General features: G+C 43.5%; 1 protein-coding gene across 1 annotated transcript in view; it reads left to right on the top strand.

Annotated features, from left to right (window-relative positions):
* LOC308231889 (neuronal acetylcholine receptor subunit alpha-7-like) overlaps positions 1–16,412 on the top strand; it is a gene marked incomplete at its 3' end in the record, with an annotated part of 54,981 nt that overhangs the window by 10,584 nt on the left and 27,985 nt on the right. Inside the window, exon 2 of the mRNA XM_080637712.1 lies at positions 4,822–4,961. Within this exon, the coding sequence (XP_080493838.1) occupies positions 4,822–4,961 (140 nt within the window). The remainder of the gene's footprint in view (positions 1–4,821; positions 4,962–16,412) is intronic.

Below are 16,412 nucleotides of genomic sequence, written 5' to 3'. Positions count from 1 at the left end.
AAAATATAGCAATACTTCTCAGTATAGTGACACTGTTTTTTAAAAAATGCCCGAATTCCACTTGATTTATTTCAGGAAACAGTAAGACAAGCAAATAAACCAACTCATGGGAATGTGGCAAAGTAACAACACAGAGAGAAAAAAAAAATTACATACATGTTCTGAAATACCTGCAGGAGGTGTGAATAAATACCACAACCACAATATTGCTGCAGTTTAGGACCTTCCATGAAGTATCAGGGAAAATACATATTTAAAAGCAATAATGTGATGGACCAGGAATATGCTGTTGATTACTGTTGATTTTAACTTAATCTGCAAAAAGTTTGTAATATGCAAACAATTTTAGGAACTGGTTTTGAGAAGGGAAATTTTAAAAAAGGGCATGTTTTGTAATTCAGAGACGTGTTACCATATGTATGTGTGCATATACAGTAATATGGGAAGAATGGTCTGAAAACCATTCCTTATTGGATCCCTTGGTCCCAATAACTTCCATAATCTTGTATGAATAAAGCAACAGCTAGAAAACATTCAGCTAGCAGCTGGCCAAACAAAATGTTCAAAGATTATGAAAATAAAACTAGGGAACTCTATGAACCAGTGGTGGAATCATAGAATCATATAATCATAGAATGGTTAGAGTTGGGAAATACCATGATATCATCTAGTTCCAGCCTCCCTGCCATGGGCAGGGACACTTCGCACTAGACCATGTTGCCCAAGGCTGTGTCCAGCCTGGCCTTGAACACTGCAAGTGATGGGGCATTCACCACCTCTCTGGGCAAAACCTCATGGAAATCCATGTCCCTCTACCTACTCTCTTGTTAATATTTCAATATTATTCTTTACTGTGCACAGCAAGCCAGAATGTGGCCCACACATTCAGTCCAGGATGCTGACAACTTTTGGAGCAAACCTGGGGAACTGGCAAGAACTGGACTCTTGCCTCGTAGCTCAGGGAGCTCTGCATTCAAAGCAGAGCACAAGCATCAACCAGCCAAGACCAGACATGACAGTACAACTCCTAAGAAAGGAAGGAGCACCTGGCGTTCCTTGGGGTGGCATATGATTAGTCTAGCCAGAGCTAGCTGCAATTCTGACAGCCATTCATTCCTACCAGACAATACTGAATAGCCTCCAGCCCCAGCAAACAGTTCCCCAGGTCTGAACCCGAACCCACAGAAGAAATAAGGAGTATTACGCTGGCACCAGTATTATTGGTGAGGACAATAGGATGACACTCAAGCACGGAACAGACAATCCATGCCCAGAGGATCCCACCTGGACAGAGAACATGGAAGAGGTTTGTTGTCAACCGACAGCAGTATGCCTAGAGCCCTATGTCTCCTCAACAGGCGAAGTGAAATTGTAAAGGAACAAACCAGTGTAACTACTGAAAGCATATCCAGTACACAAGGAATGAGGAAGGGCCTTGATAGCTTTAGTCAGCATCCTTTTTTCCCTTCCTTTTCCCCTTTCCCTCCTTCTCCTTCTCCTTCTCCTTCTCCTTCTCCTTCTCCTTCTCCTTCTCCTTCTCCTTCTCCTTCTCCTTCTCCTTCTCCTCCTCCTTCTCCTTCTCCTTCTCCTTCTTCTCCTTCTTCTTTCTCCTTCTCCTTCTTCTTTCTCCTTCTCCTTCTCCTCCTTTGTCCTTCTCCTTCTCCTTTCTCCTTCTCCTCCTTCTCTTTATTTCAGTTTTTATGCTGTTTATTTATTTTTCTCTTTTTTTCAATTTATTTTTCCTACTCATAGGTTTGGGGTATTCAAAGATAATTCAGAAACAAGGGGGACACTGTCTGAGACAGTGGATATGGGGTATCTATAGTTTAAAGATTCTTAATCCAGAAGTCATCCTGCTCTTTGCCAGTTACTTGTACTTTGCCAGTTACTTCCTGTAACATACATAGGCAAGTAAGTCTGGCGTTCCTTTTGGGAGACTGACCTGGCAACCTTAAATATTGATGTCCAGCTTCTAGCCTAGTTTAAAAGATGAAACAGTGCCATAGCTTTTAGTTAGATTTCTGTGACTGAGGGGTAAGCAGTGGTAAAGCTTATTCTATCACTAGTCCTGAGAGATCCAGGCTTCCCCATCACCGGCAAGCACTCCATTTAACACACAAAGATGTAATGTCACAGTGCATTAGCACAAGCATTAGAGGGATAAAAACTAGAAAACTCTCTGCAGTATGAAACATGAAGTATTTGAGGACTGCAATTTAAAGAAAAAGTTGATGAAAACAGAAGTCTGACTTGTGACCCACCTCAGTTCCTTCTCCAGCACAGCTATAACAGAGAGATGGTAGTGTGATTACACTAGCCAGGTCTATGTGATACCAACAGCTGCCATGGCTATTTGCCAGGACACCCGAAGGCTCTGCTGCTTTGGAATCTATGTAATTTTTAAAGCAAAACGATGCAGCACACAAACATGTGGCCACTAACGTCAAGTCAGCGGGCTAAGAATAGGTCAGCTAAGGCTGTGTCAACAATTTTGGATAAAAGAGGTCACAAAGTAATAGGACCACATTGCCAAAGGGAGAGCTGAAGAAAATGTAGAAAACCAGGTGCAAAATTGCTTTACTGGGCTATTTCAACCCATGAAGTTTAACAGGGAAAGGACCCTGGCTTCAGCACAATTGGAGCACACAGTACTGAGACAGCTTTCTGAAGCACACAGCAAAGGGTTATGGTCAGATCTTTCCAAGTCAGAACTCCCTTGGTGGGACTGCTTTAATGCACCATGACAGTGATGATACCAGGGCACTCTAGCAGCCCAGCTGACTTCCAGAGACTGGTGAAGGGTACTTTTCCTTGTAAAAGCTGAAGCAGCCAGTTTAAAAGGAAGGTTAAAGGCAAATATATTACGTAAGTACTTGAGAGCAATAGTGCAGACGGTAATTTCTTCCCTAAAGCACAGCAACATGGGAGGTGGTGGTGTGAGGGTGGTGAGATGGGCAGGTGGGTGAACGGACAGCCAATTTGACCAAAGCTCAGAACCACTTTCCACAGAACAAGGTGTTGTGATTTTCACTGGTGTCATTTCCGTAGGAAGGTCTTACAAGGGAGCTGGGGTGTACTGAAACACTAGGAAGCAAGTACTAATGCCAACACAGAACACTTAAATCACCGCAGGGAAGCTTACTTATGCTGGTGAGGGAGAGATACTGTGGCCAGAGCTTGTCTTTGCTGATGGTGAAAACATAGCATACAATACTGACATGTTAGCAAGGGCTATTGAAGAAGTGCTTACACCATCTGCTTCTCTGGATCCCCATGATCATGTAATGTATTACACAAGAGCAGAAAGGGCCAATGGTGGTGTAACTCACCAAAATAAACAAAAATACTTTTTCTCCTTGTTCCCCAGGCACTGCCATACTGGAAAGCTACAAAGCTCCCTTTAATATCAGGAAAACTGAGGAGAACACAAATTAAGCAGACTTACAAACTGCTTATAAACTAAATTTATCACTAGCTTTAAAAGCCATGGATGCAGTGTTTCAAAACACCTTGTTCCAGGCTTGCAAGACTGAGGCAAGAGTCTAGGGAAGGCCAAACTGATTGTTATCGTTTGTTTGCATTGTCAAAAAGATACTCATCATAACCACTGTGAGAGAAGTCCCGGTCTCAATGTGCAGAGCTCTGCTTAAGAGTTAAAAATAGTCACTCACAGAGACCAGGAGCTGCAGTGGATAAAAAATTCTTCAGTCCGAAGTAATAATAATTTAGAGTGCAGATTCCCTGCCAGGGATTGGATTTCTACAGTTCAGGGAATACGCATTCATGCTGACAGGACTGGTTTGGCCTCAGGGAACCTGCAGCCCATGACCCCTCACTCTGTTAGATGCAGCTCTTTGGTAGGGCTCAGGTTGCCACTGGCCACAGCACCAGCACCTACACTGTTCTGGGGGCCCAAGTTCCTGGGTAGTGTCTCCCAGCAAAGTGCTTACCTTTCTGTAGAAAGAGACCCAAGCTCTCACTTCTGTCCTGCCCCATCCATGGTTGTTGTGGCAAGGAAACCTGGCCATGCAGGTTAGATGGATGCTCTCCGTACCCACCCCAAACCTAGGGAACAGGGGCATCTTGCAGTTTAAGCAAGTTTTATCATGCTCATGTGTTTGCATGACAGCTTCTGTGTTGAGGCTGTTCCCAGTGAAAACTGAGTCAAGCATGTAACATCAGAAATTCAATATCATTATAGATACCTGTCAAATACTTTAACCTTCATACCACAATATTATTATGTGTTAACAAAGTGTGGTGCCATCAGAAGGAAAAAAGGCAAGGGAAGTAACCCAAAGACTGGAAAGCCTGCCACAAGAAAACTGAAGAGGGTACGAAGAAGGCTTGTCACTCTTTCCTGAGCACAGCAAAGGGTGTGATACATCAGCTCCAAGAAATAAGAATACACGTTACTCATGCTGCGTAAGTGCACAATATGTCCAAGTAATACCGGCTCTAGGAAATAAAGACAAGCAAATAAAAGAGCTCTGACTGCCTTCCAGGAAGCTGGCTAGTGATTTTGGAGCCACATCACTGACCATCAGCAGGAGAGGCACCAAGGAAGAGAGACATTTACTCAGAGCCCCAGAGGCTGGTCAGTAGTTTCTGAGTTTTAATAATTAATTTTTTATAAAAGGTCCTCAGTCACGTATTCAGAAAAGCTGTGTCTGTCAAACCCATGTGCAGAATTTTGGGGATTTTTTGGGGAACTTCTTTCAAATTACAGACTTATAAAGATGGGTTTTTCAACAAAACAGACGAGCAGTAGGGACAGTGTGACTAGCACGAATCATAGATGCCTTCTTTCTTTTCCCCTAGTCTCTCAGCAGGGTGAAAGCCAGAGACGCTTGTACAGAGAACTGCTGAGAAACTACAATCGTCTTGAAAGACCAGTGGTGAATGACTCCCAACCCCTGGTAGTTGAGCTCCAGCTTTCTTTGCTGCAGATAATTGATGTGGTAAGTTACTTGCTGTTCTGTTTTCTAAGGCACTCATATGGCATAACAAATCTGATCCCTTGTGTAGGGACCGTACTTCTCCTCTTAATCAGGCTATCAGACTGTCTTAGGGTAAGCAGCCTCCCTAAATGCTGGAGTACATGCTTTGACACTTTGGAGGAGTAAATACCCTCCTAAAAGTACAGCCATCTCTGATACAACATGAGCTGCAAGAAGATTAATTATGTAGTTTTTTCCTTTTTTTTTTTTAAACAGAAAGAAGAATTCAATAAATTAGAAGCCAAGTGTTAGAACAAATTATTAATGATGAATCCTCCTCAGAGTGATGTGGAATGCAATAACTGTAGACCATGTGCAGTGCTCAAAGCTAGCATCACTGCACTTACACTTTTTCATTAGACATTATAATGTCATAGGCCTCTTCTCACATCTTTACCATGTGCTGTAGTTGAAGGAGCCTTCCCTGAGATGAGTTTAGAAATATATAAAAGCAAAACCTGGAGGCACAGCCACCTAATTGCCTTGACTGCAACATGCTCTCTCAGAATTGGCAATCTGACCCATGGAAAATTTTAACATAATAATCCAAATCCCTTTTATCATTATGAAGAGGATTCTGTATGATAAACTATGATACATAGAGAGAATTGCTGTCATCTACGTGGAAAAAATAAGCCAGGAGAACAATTTTTACCACCTCCATCCTGTCAATACAGCAAACAACCCATTAGTGCTCCTTTCCATAGTCAGTATTATGGGCTGCTTTCCAATGCACCATTACTGTCATGGAAGGCACAAGAAAGAAAGAGAGAGAAATGTGCAAACTTTTGTGCATTTGCAAACCAATTTGACAGAAGCCTTACATATTTGAACAGTTTAAAGCTCTCTCAATCTTTCAGGAAATGTGTGGTGCACCAGGTGCTGTCCCTGGATGGGTTAAGCAGGACCCTGGAAGTCTAGCCCTTAGCATTGTGCCATACAAGAGGCAGGTTGAGGCAGTTGTGGTGCTCCTGGAGGCAGGCAGCAGCCACTCAGGCAGGGCAAACAGCTTTCTGTTTTGAAATGTTAGCAACTGCATTGATCTGGAAGAGAGAGGAGATCAGTACTCTGAACAAAGTCATTCATTCACAGCAGGAGCTCCCAGAAAAGAGCAGAGAAATCCTCCAGCAAATTTCAAATAAATTTCAGCAGCCAGTTCCAGGTGTAGCAGAAACATCTTAGCTCCAAAGATCTTGCTCCAGTCCTTTTTCTGATGGTATTTTCTTGCAGTAATTTGAAGGTTAGGGGTGGTAAAGGGGAGATTTTAGCCTTAGGGCTGTGACTACATTTTCAAAGTCAGTCAGTGAGGAGCAGTTACATAAAACCTTTTTTCAGTTGTTTTTCACATTCACGTGCGTAACCCTTCCGTTCAGGAAATCAGCACTTCTTTAAGCACTTTATCTGCATTATGACAATGTCCATTGCAACAAATTTAATTCCAGATTTCTCTTTTGATTGCTCACTGTAGGAAAGAGATAATCTAAATGGTCATTCATAGCACAAACAATGCTTTGCTTCCCTCCATCTCTGCACACACTGCAGATGATAGAATTTAATCAGCTCAGAGCATTATGACTTGTCTCAGGCTCATGGTCTTGCAAACTGCACTCATGTTGTTTTAAAAAACATCCAGAGTCACCTGAAGTGTTTACCCTGCATGATGTGAAAAGGTACCTGTCTTCTCTGGGGAGGGACAGAAAATCCTTTGCAGGTGAGTCCCTGTAGTAGAAAGGTCACTGTGGCATCAACAAGTGACTAAATCAACCAGCCTGAAAATCCACAAAACACTGATCTTGTGGGTCCTTAACCTACCCTACCTTCCTCTGGGTCCCAGGAAGCAGGCCGTGAGCATGGACACAGCCCCTCAGTCTCCATGTCTGGCTGGACAGACTGAAGCATCTGGATGCTCCAGCTGCTGAAGAAAATGTCTGTTTAAAAGGAGGGTTGTTATAGCCACAGTGATGTAAAGAGTAGCAGACAAGGTACAGAGGAGAGGTAACCTCTATTAGCTGACACACCATGAAGCAAACCAAGAGGCCGTCATTCTGTGCACTCAGATGGGAGGCTGGGGATGAGTAGACTATGCCTCCTCAGCTGCCCTGCTTGGCACAATACAAAGCAACTTGTGCAGAGTTACTTCTTACTTGAAGAAGGGGATAGACAGCATGACAGTCTTGGCAGTGGTGTATGCACTAACAAAGTGCAAAGCTCCTCTTTTGGGGTACTTGTGTGTCCAGCATGCTCCATTATCCTAGCAGAGCAGGGTACTAGGCAAGGTCCCAACCTGAGTGGACTTCAGGCACCATGCTCCCTGGGGAGGAAATAAGGACTTATAAACTCTGGAGTACATATGGTTTTTCATCAGTCTCCTGATCAAAAGGAAGGGGTTTGAAAGGACTGGTCAGATCTGGCAGACCAGTGAATGGTTATGGGACTGATGCCACAGCCAGGGAGGGGTTTGGCTACTTAGACCATAGGAGTTGCTTTGAGAAACATGGTTTACTGATGGGGTGATTGGGTTCACTTGTCAGAGAAGGCAAAGAGCATCTTCAGTCATAAGCTTGCCAAGCTGGTGAAGAGGGCTTTAAAGTTGCCAGGGGAGAGGAACATCAATCCACTCCATTCCTACCAGATAGATGGAGTGCTAGCAAGAGATGCCCAGAGCCCAGAGGGGGATTATAGGTCAGCAGGAGAACGCCTGAAGAGCATCACAAAGGAATTCTTGCCACTCCAGCTGGTAAGCCAGTTTCACTGGGGTGCAACTTAAATGTTTCTATGCAAATGCACATAGCATGGGGAATAAACAAGAGGAGAAACATGTGCTCCATTTGAGCGACAATCACCAAAGCTAGAAGCTGCCTGTCAGTAGACTCTGTGCCAGAAGGTGAGAAGGCAGAAGGAAGGTAATGCCCAGCCCTGTGGTACTTTCTGTCTGACACAGCCTTCATAGTGTCAGTTTCTTCACATAATCTCTGTCCAGTCTGAATTCCTTTAAGAAGTTGCTTTCCTTGCATCTAAGCGGTTTTGCTTCATGAGCTGCAAAATAGAGAAGAGCCTTGTTAAACTCCACCAACTTGTGAAACCACTCTGCTTTCTCATCTGAAAATGTGCTTATTCATTCCAGTGAGTGTGAATGTGGCACGGGCACTGTTTCCCCCTTTGTGAGGTGTGGTTGGAGGCAAGAGGTGCCACACGGCTGTGAGCTGGCCAATGCTGGCACTGGCCCTGCCACAGGGGCAGAGAAGGGTGGTAGCCACCTGCCCTGGCCCCAGGTACTGCTCCAAGAGCAAAACATTAGCCTCCTAGCCATACCATCTGCTAGGACAGAGGCTTTCTAGGGCTTGTTCTGCAGGTGAACTGAACAACCAGAAAGTTCAAGATTTAAATTTCTAGCTCGAATTCACCTCTCCTTTCCTAAACTGACTATAGCAGGTAGGTCATTCCCTCCTGCCTTTCGATTCAGCACCATTACATATTCAGATCTCTGTGCTGGGGTGTTAAGTAGCAAACTCAGATCAACAGACAAGTTATTCAAGGCAATATAAATATTCCAGTACACATAAGCACCTGTTCATGTATTATTTCCAACATAGTATCAGTGTTCACTAGCTTAAACCGTAATCCTAAGTGTACATCCTGTACAAATCTTTTATGGCCAGATAACTTCAACAATGTAAGCTTGACTATGCAAGATTCAAAAAGATAGAATATGAGAAAGAGAGAGAATTAATAAGGAGAGGATTATAAACTAGTATTCTGAGACTTCTTTAATTACAAAGCATTGATAAGTGTCAGAGAGAGAATCTGACTCTTTCAACTCTCTCAGATTAAAGCGTCTTTCTTTTTCCTCTTCTAGAAATGCCTTCATGTTCAGCTGTGTGCTTCCTTAGCCTTTGTGAACTGTTTACTCTGTTCCTCCTTGTATAGACCTACTCTACCAAGCCATGTATCTTTCCAGAAAGCTTTTTCTCCACCAGAAATTTGAGGCTTATCTGGCAAAAGCAAATTCAGTGAGACTAGAGCAGTAAGACTGATGCAAAATAGTGTAACTGAGAAGGAAAACAAACTGAATATCATGAGAAAGTTGGGGCTGTTCAGCCTGGAGAAGGAAAGGCTGCATGGAGACCTCATATCTGAAGGGGGCCTATAAGGATGCTGGGGAGTGACTCTTCATTGGGGACTGTAGTGATAGGACAATAAGTAATGGATTAAAATTTAAACAAGGGAAGTTTAGATTGGATATAAGGAAGAAGTTCTTTACTGTTAGGGTGGTGAGGCACTGGAATGGGTTGCCCAGGGAAGTTGTGAATGCTCCATCCCTGGCAGTGTTCAAGGCCAGGTTGGACAGAGCCTTGGGTGACATGGTTTAGTGTGAGGTGTCCCTGCCCATGGCAGGGGGATTGGAACTAGATGATCTTAAGGTCCTTTCCAACCCTGACTATTCTATGATTCTATGATTCGATAAAAGCTGAAAATCAGTAATTAATCATCCTGAATAGGAGTCATTAAAATCCCAGGCAGAAAAATTACAGAAAGGTTGCTAGACCAACAGATTCATTAAAGTTAAATCCCAAACTCTCTCTCCTGGTTATAAAGCTCACATAGTGTGATAAATTTTGAACTCTGGGAAGAAAAATTAAATAAATTGGCCTCTTCATTAGCACAGAAGGAGCCTGAAGAAGGGAAAACGAGGGCTAATGGAGCCATGAATTATTATTTTGCCTGCCCTCTTAGTGCCAAGCATTATGAAAATATCAGTCTCACTAAACCAATTAAACACGACATTGTGTTTGCTGGCACAATGAAGTTAATCATGGGTATTATGGTTTCCCGTCTAATACTACTTTATGGACACATCAGCATGAAGCATTACAATGAAGTCTTAATTACTTGAATTAAAAATGCAGCTTTTTTTCATTGGTTTCTGCCTGACTTAGGTCAAAGAGCAGAGAGACCTCACTTAGGGAGCAGCAAAATAGTTTTCTCTCAGCATGGTTCCTCAAGCTGGACTTGGTGGCTCTGGCTTTAACAAAAGAATGGCTGGTTTGCTTTTGAGGTGTTCAGTGGTGGTCATCCAGCTTGGGTATTTCGCAATAACTAACCACTTTACTGCCTGCCTGGTGAAAAGGCTGTACTATGCTCTTTGAAGATGTGTGAATTTAGATCATGTATATTCCATAATCTTGGGTAACTAATTTGATCCATCAAGGATTTTTAAGAATCTTTAGTACTTTTACATCAGTTCCCCAAGATGCATAGGAGCAGAATTTATTTAAAGTGAGATTTTCCTGATGAACTTAGGAAAACTCAGGAATGTAATAGCAGTGGCAGGTAAAGATAGTCATCCTTCGAAGAAGCATTGCTATTGCCAGGGGACTGTGGAAGCTAGCATACAGCAGGAGCACTGCAAATGGTGATGTTTCTAACTCCACCAGTTGCAATAAAGCAGTTAAACCAAAGCTGTTGGGATGGTGCTGAACCTAGTACTTTTTATTTTCTCAGTGTTTGGAAGTTTACTAGCTTAACACTTCACTTTACAGTTCTTTACTGTGAGGGTGGTGAGGCACTGGAACAGGTTGCTCAAAGAAGTGGATACTCCATCCCTGGCAGTGTTCAAGGCCAGGCTGTTCAGAGCCTTGGGTGATATGATCTAGTGTGAAGCATCCCTGTCCATGGCAGGGGGATTGGAACAGGTGATCTTAAGGTCATTTCTAACCCAGACCATTCTATGATTCTATTATTGAACACTGTTCTCTCAGTGTAAGTCCTGAGAGCCAGTGAGTTCAGCTCCTCAGTAAAAACCTTTCCATCCATGATCACAGGCTTTAAGCACTCACTCGAGTTTTTGAACAGGCCTGCATCCCTTTACGTTCCTGTGGGGTCACAGCAGTGTGCAAATACAGGAAGAAAAAGCAAAGGCAGCCTTGCAGTTAGACTGAGTGTGAGTTTTTAATAACTTCTCAGTGTGAGTTTTTAATAAGTTGGCCTATTTGGGACTTTTCTCAACTCTCCTTCTACTGCTTTCCGTGTGACTTCAAATGCTGAAAAAGTCAATGAATAATGAATAGCTTGGAATAACAATTCATGTCTAGTTTTGTTTATTGAAACACCTGCTGACTGTGCACAAAACACATAGAAGGCTATTTCAGGATGAGTTATCCACCCTGGAGAATATACAAACCACCTACATGCTATGTGTGGATGACCTGGGATTTTAATGGAGGACTGACTGCTTTTGGATGGTGACATAACATCCTTTCCCCCAGGAACCAAGTATGTATCTCAGTTCATCCAAGCAGAGAGCAATGCTATGCTGGAAAGCCATGCAGGGGCCTCTGACCCAGCTTCTAGGTTTCCATGAAAAGCATCTGTGAAAGAGTAAGACAAGGCTGGTGTCTTCATTCTCCCCAGAATCTGTGAGAAAAGTTTGTTCCTGGAATTTTCAGGTCTTTGTTGAAGGACTTGAGGTCCAACAGTCTCAAAACCAGTGCTGGAGTCTGTAACATGACACACTTCACAGCAGTGCTGATCTTCTGGGATGGCTGAGAAGCTGCACCTTGGGAAGAAAACTCCTACTTTCCTAAGACAGGTACTCACAGCCCTGGTTGAAGGTCGTGACATATGCAGCGTAAGAACAAGTCTGCCTTTTTTCACCATAGTGGCAGTGGAAAATGGAAAATGTGGGCAAAAAGGCAGGTAAGGAAAAAGTCTGTAGGCTTGGCAGACCCTCAGTCACCCATTGTGTTTGTGAGTGGGAGAGCTGCATCCTCGGAGGCCCTGGCTGGCAGCAGCAAACTCCCATTTCTTCCCATGTTTGTTCATCCTGCTCTTGCCTTTGGGGAATGTGCAGATTCAGTACTTCCTGCTGCAGGTTTTACATCCAGGCCTTCTCATTCAACATTCATAACAAAGCAAATTACGGTTTCTGACATATAGGGAGCCAAGGCCTTCAGAAGGAACACCTTTCAAAGCCTTTGTTGGCCATGCATTATGCTTCCTGAGGAACAGAGCTCACATTCCTGTGTTTGTAGGCTGTTCTCACACAGCCCTTGTTTGAATGCTATGCCCTTCACAGATTTTCTTAAAGTGGCTGGCTCCAGGCATTTGCAAGGGGAACAGTGAATGGACAGTGGCCAGACTCTCCAACATGTGAAGCTCCTGCTATGAAAGCAAGTGTGCATAGGGCTGCTGTAAACAGCAGGTAGGGAGCTGTGCTATTCCACTCAGAATGCTCTTTTGGGAAGAACGTGGTGGGCTGTTTGAGGCAGTGGGACCAGGCAGTGCCACACTGCTACCCAGTGCAAAGACCAAAGGCAGATTGCGTTGCTTGCCCACAGTGGAAAAGAAGCCAGTGTCAACAGGTGGGAATGTGTCTCAACATTAGGTGGAAAACACGAGACATCACCTCCAACCATTCATAAGAGAAAAGGCCAAAGCAAAAAGGTGACTAAAGGAGAATGGCGTGGTTGTTCCTCTATGAGCTCTTAACCATATCTTTCTTAACTTGACAACACTGGCCTTGCTGCATCTCAGTCCTGATGGGCAAAGAAATGCTTAGCAGGTGTCAGTGGATGTTTGTTCATCCTTTGTTATTCCAGTGTATTTTTATATCTCTCTGCCTGTATCTCTCCTCTTTGTTACAGGTATTGAGATGACATACTTACTCTTCAGGTATCTCTTCAAAGTTGATGTTACTATGGCAACATTTATTCCAACTTTTTAATGAGACCCCTTAGATACAAAGGCTGTCCAGCGATGCTTACTGAATGTTGCCAAAGCAGCCTGGGTTTTCATTAAGCTATCTGGTGTTGTGAAACTTCAACCATACACTGCATTTAAGCTGAGTTTTAGTTAATTTGCTGAAGACTGTGGGCTGATGGCTGTTTCAAGCAATACAGAGGTTGCAGTTGCAGATTGAGTGCGCAAATAGTTGAAAGCCTTATCAATTCCTTTTGATACTCTTGTTCAAAATCCTGTGCAGAGACAATGCATCTGCTAAAAAAACTTTTCAAGGACATCCATTCTTTTATTAAAAAACAAAACCAATGTTTAAAAAAAAAAAAAAAAAAAAAAGACATTAACCAAAGTAGCCATGTATGGCTTTTGGTGATTTCTGAGAGCAGCCTTTCAATTTGGGACTTTTCTGGGCAGTATCTTGCAATAAATCAGTGGCTAATTCAACTCGTAGTTCTGTAGCTCTGAAAGGACAAGGATTAATGATGCCTGCTAGTCACCTGTTAAAAAGTGCCTTGGTACAGAGATGACATGTTACCATATGATGTGACTACTGAACTAGAAAGGGCTCTGGGTTTTTTTGTCCATGTGCTATGACCCCGGTAATTATGTGGCTGGGAATAATACATTTTATTTAGATGTTGGCCTGACAAAGGAGAACCTACTGACAGGCAACAGTGCAAAAGGCAGGCAGACCTACATGCCTTCTAAGCTTTGGATGAGAGCAGGGAAAGAAAACAGAACTAACATACTCACGTGTTGCAACATGTGCACCACAACAAACCAAACTGTCACTATCCATGGATCAAAGGTGGCTGTAGGAATAAGCAGATATCCAGGACAGAGAATTAACAAGGGTCAAGCAGAAAATAGAAAGGGGAGAAAGTGACCCAGATAGAGACAGGAAGGATTTAGAGGACAACTGTTGCACTAGCTAGTGGTAACAGTATTAACTTTTCCCAGCATTTTTGAATACCAGAAGAAAACTCACTTGTCTAAGCTGAACGTCTGCAGCCCACTGAGCTGAACTCCCAGGGGAGTGCTAGAGAAGCACCTCTGGGGACCAGTCGTCTCCAGTCTCACATGGGATCTTAGCAGGGCTGTTTTGTTCCTTTGCTGAGGGGGAAAAGCCAGGAGCTGAGAGCTTGACAAACATGGAGGGAAGGTCATCCCCAAGGCTAACTCTGCCAAATGAGACAGAAACCTCTCACATGAAAAGCAGTGTGATGAATTGTTCATGTTTTCTCCTGGGAAGAAAGGCATCCTTACAGCTAACTTTAAATCCGTCTGCACAAACCAATGACACACAGTAAGGGAACCACCTCCAGCACTTCCCAAGCTTTTGTTTAGAATTAGCTTTTACTTAAACAAAGCGGTACTGGCCACTGACCTCTTGGGACAGAGTACACACACACACTCTCATGGTTTACTATGAGTATCTTTGTAACAGACAAATACACCTGGGCAAAGGCCTGCCCAGTGTGAAGTGAGCTTTGCTGATCTTGCAAACCAGGCACTTCTGTCAAATGCATATCCTTGTTTGTAAAACTTGCTGTACCACTAAGAAGCACCCATCAGGCTGCATTTTTTGATGAGTGCTGGATATGGAAGTAACACTGGGTGTGTTTTGCTGTCCATAAAGCCAAAAACCCTTGGAAAGCTCAGTAGCCTGAAAGCAAGGGTGAGAATAGACTCTGTACTGCCATGAAAACATCCTGAAGAGACATGTCTTCCCTCCCAACCCCCAAGCTGACAGAGACGTAAGCAGCCCGATGCTAGACTTTGTGTTCTTACTGACTGCTGTTATCAAAAGGCAAGACAAGAAGACCATGCAGGGCTGTATTTAAGCCTGTGAGAACTCCGATAGACAAGCTTTCCTTTGACTGCAAAACAAATTTGAAAAGCAGGACAAATATGGTGAGCACAGTAGCACTGTGAAAAGGATACCCCGAATAATAAATTTAATGCTACCTGAAATAGATGGCTGATGAATTGCTTGGAGTCAAAGCTTATTACCAAGATCATTAGCATCTGACTTTGAGCAAAGAGCTCACAGAGGTGTGACAGGGGAGTAGGTAAGGGCAACAAAGTTTTGTGAAATACAGAAGTTAGCCCTAAATATCTTCTTTTGCAGTCTGTCAAGTATAAAATTACTATGCCAGGTAAAAGGGAGTTTACTTGTAAACCTAGAGCCACACCTGAAAGGGTCCTGACAGGAGGCATCTCCACATGCAGGAAATCCATAGACCTCTCACATCTACACTGCACTTTAATGCATCCCCCTGTGGCTGTTAGGTAGCCAACAAAAAGGGGAAGGTCCCCTCCTCCCCTTCCCTATAGGGTGCAATGGAGATGGTACTACCCTTTATCTTGCGCAGGAAAGGAATTGCCTAACTCTTGCAGTCCATCTTTGGTCATGGTTTTCAGGCTTCTTTAGCAGTATGCAGAAAGACTTTGTAAGAGTACATGTGCAACTTACAAGTATAAAGCAATTACTGGTCGGCTAGCAATACAAAATATGGCTAGGATTTAATAAGTGACTCGGAGAAGCATCATGCTCACCATGCCTAGAAGACACCTGAGAAGTCATTGGTGGTCAGGAAAGCATCAGTCAGAGGGAGAGGGACTGGCCTGTATCAGTCACTGGGACACAGCCTCTATTGTTGCTGGGTTGCTTTCATTTCCCATGTCACTTGACACAGATAGCTCTGGTAACCCCATCAATTACCAGGTCTGGTTTGTTGGTTTGGGTTTTTTTTTTTCACTTTAGGGTTTTATACCTTTCCAAGTTGGTGTTTATCCCTTTGAATCCTTTAGCATCTAAAAAACCATGTCTCAGCAAGCTTAGTCCTGTGTGTGATTTACTTTTTCTTATTTTTCTGCAGGCGTCATAATTGCTTCAGCAATTGCCACCAAGGGGACTAAGGGAGTTTCAGATGGACAGGGCCTCTAGAGGCAGATTGTGATATGCCCGAAGAAAGGCACATATATGCTGCCAAAATCTGGGGAGCAGCAGAGAAGTGAAAAGGAAATATATGAAGAGTATAATGCCATAAAATCTCATCTGATTTTTGTGTGGCATCTTCCTGCAGCAGAAGCAGTTTAGGAAGATTTCAAGGAAACTCAAGAGAAGCAGAAGAGGAGGTAGTGTGATAGACAGTTTTATGTGGAGGAATATGGCAGAGTCCTGTTTCATGCCTGAAGTTTGTTTTTTCTGGTCTCATGATCCTGGTTGGAGAGGGTAACTGTCCATAGTGCCAAAAGAGCGAGGAATTCTCGAGATCAGTTATGTCTGCCTTTCCAGGTTGTGATGTTTCTGCAACTCCAACAACCCAAGTGAGAAAATAGAGGAGATCATGACACAGACAAGGCTCCTGCTAAGGGCTCAACAGTACCAGCAGTCGAGTACCCTTTGAGCTGGGGAATCAGTAATTAGGAAGCTTCTACAGGCAGTTCTGCTTCATGCATTAGCCTGGGAATCTTCAGTCGCCGGTGTGGGACACACAAGAACTAAAGCCTAGAGGCCTCATGCAAGAAAGCACATGCCAAGTGGTGCAGCTCAGTGAGATGGTGCAGTTTACTTTTGAGCAGCTCACATCTTCCATGGCACTTCTGGAGTAGTTTCTTTACATATGTACCATGAGGGTAGCTCTGTAGAAGAAGAGCTACAGGAGAGCT

Source organism: Psittacula echo (genome assembly GCF_963264785.1).
Source record: "Psittacula echo genome assembly, chromosome: Z".
Lineage (NCBI taxonomy): Eukaryota > Metazoa > Chordata > Aves > Psittaciformes > Psittacidae > Psittacula > Psittacula echo.
The sequence above is the reverse complement of the archived record's forward strand: the minus strand, read 5'-3'. Positions and strand labels throughout refer to the sequence as shown.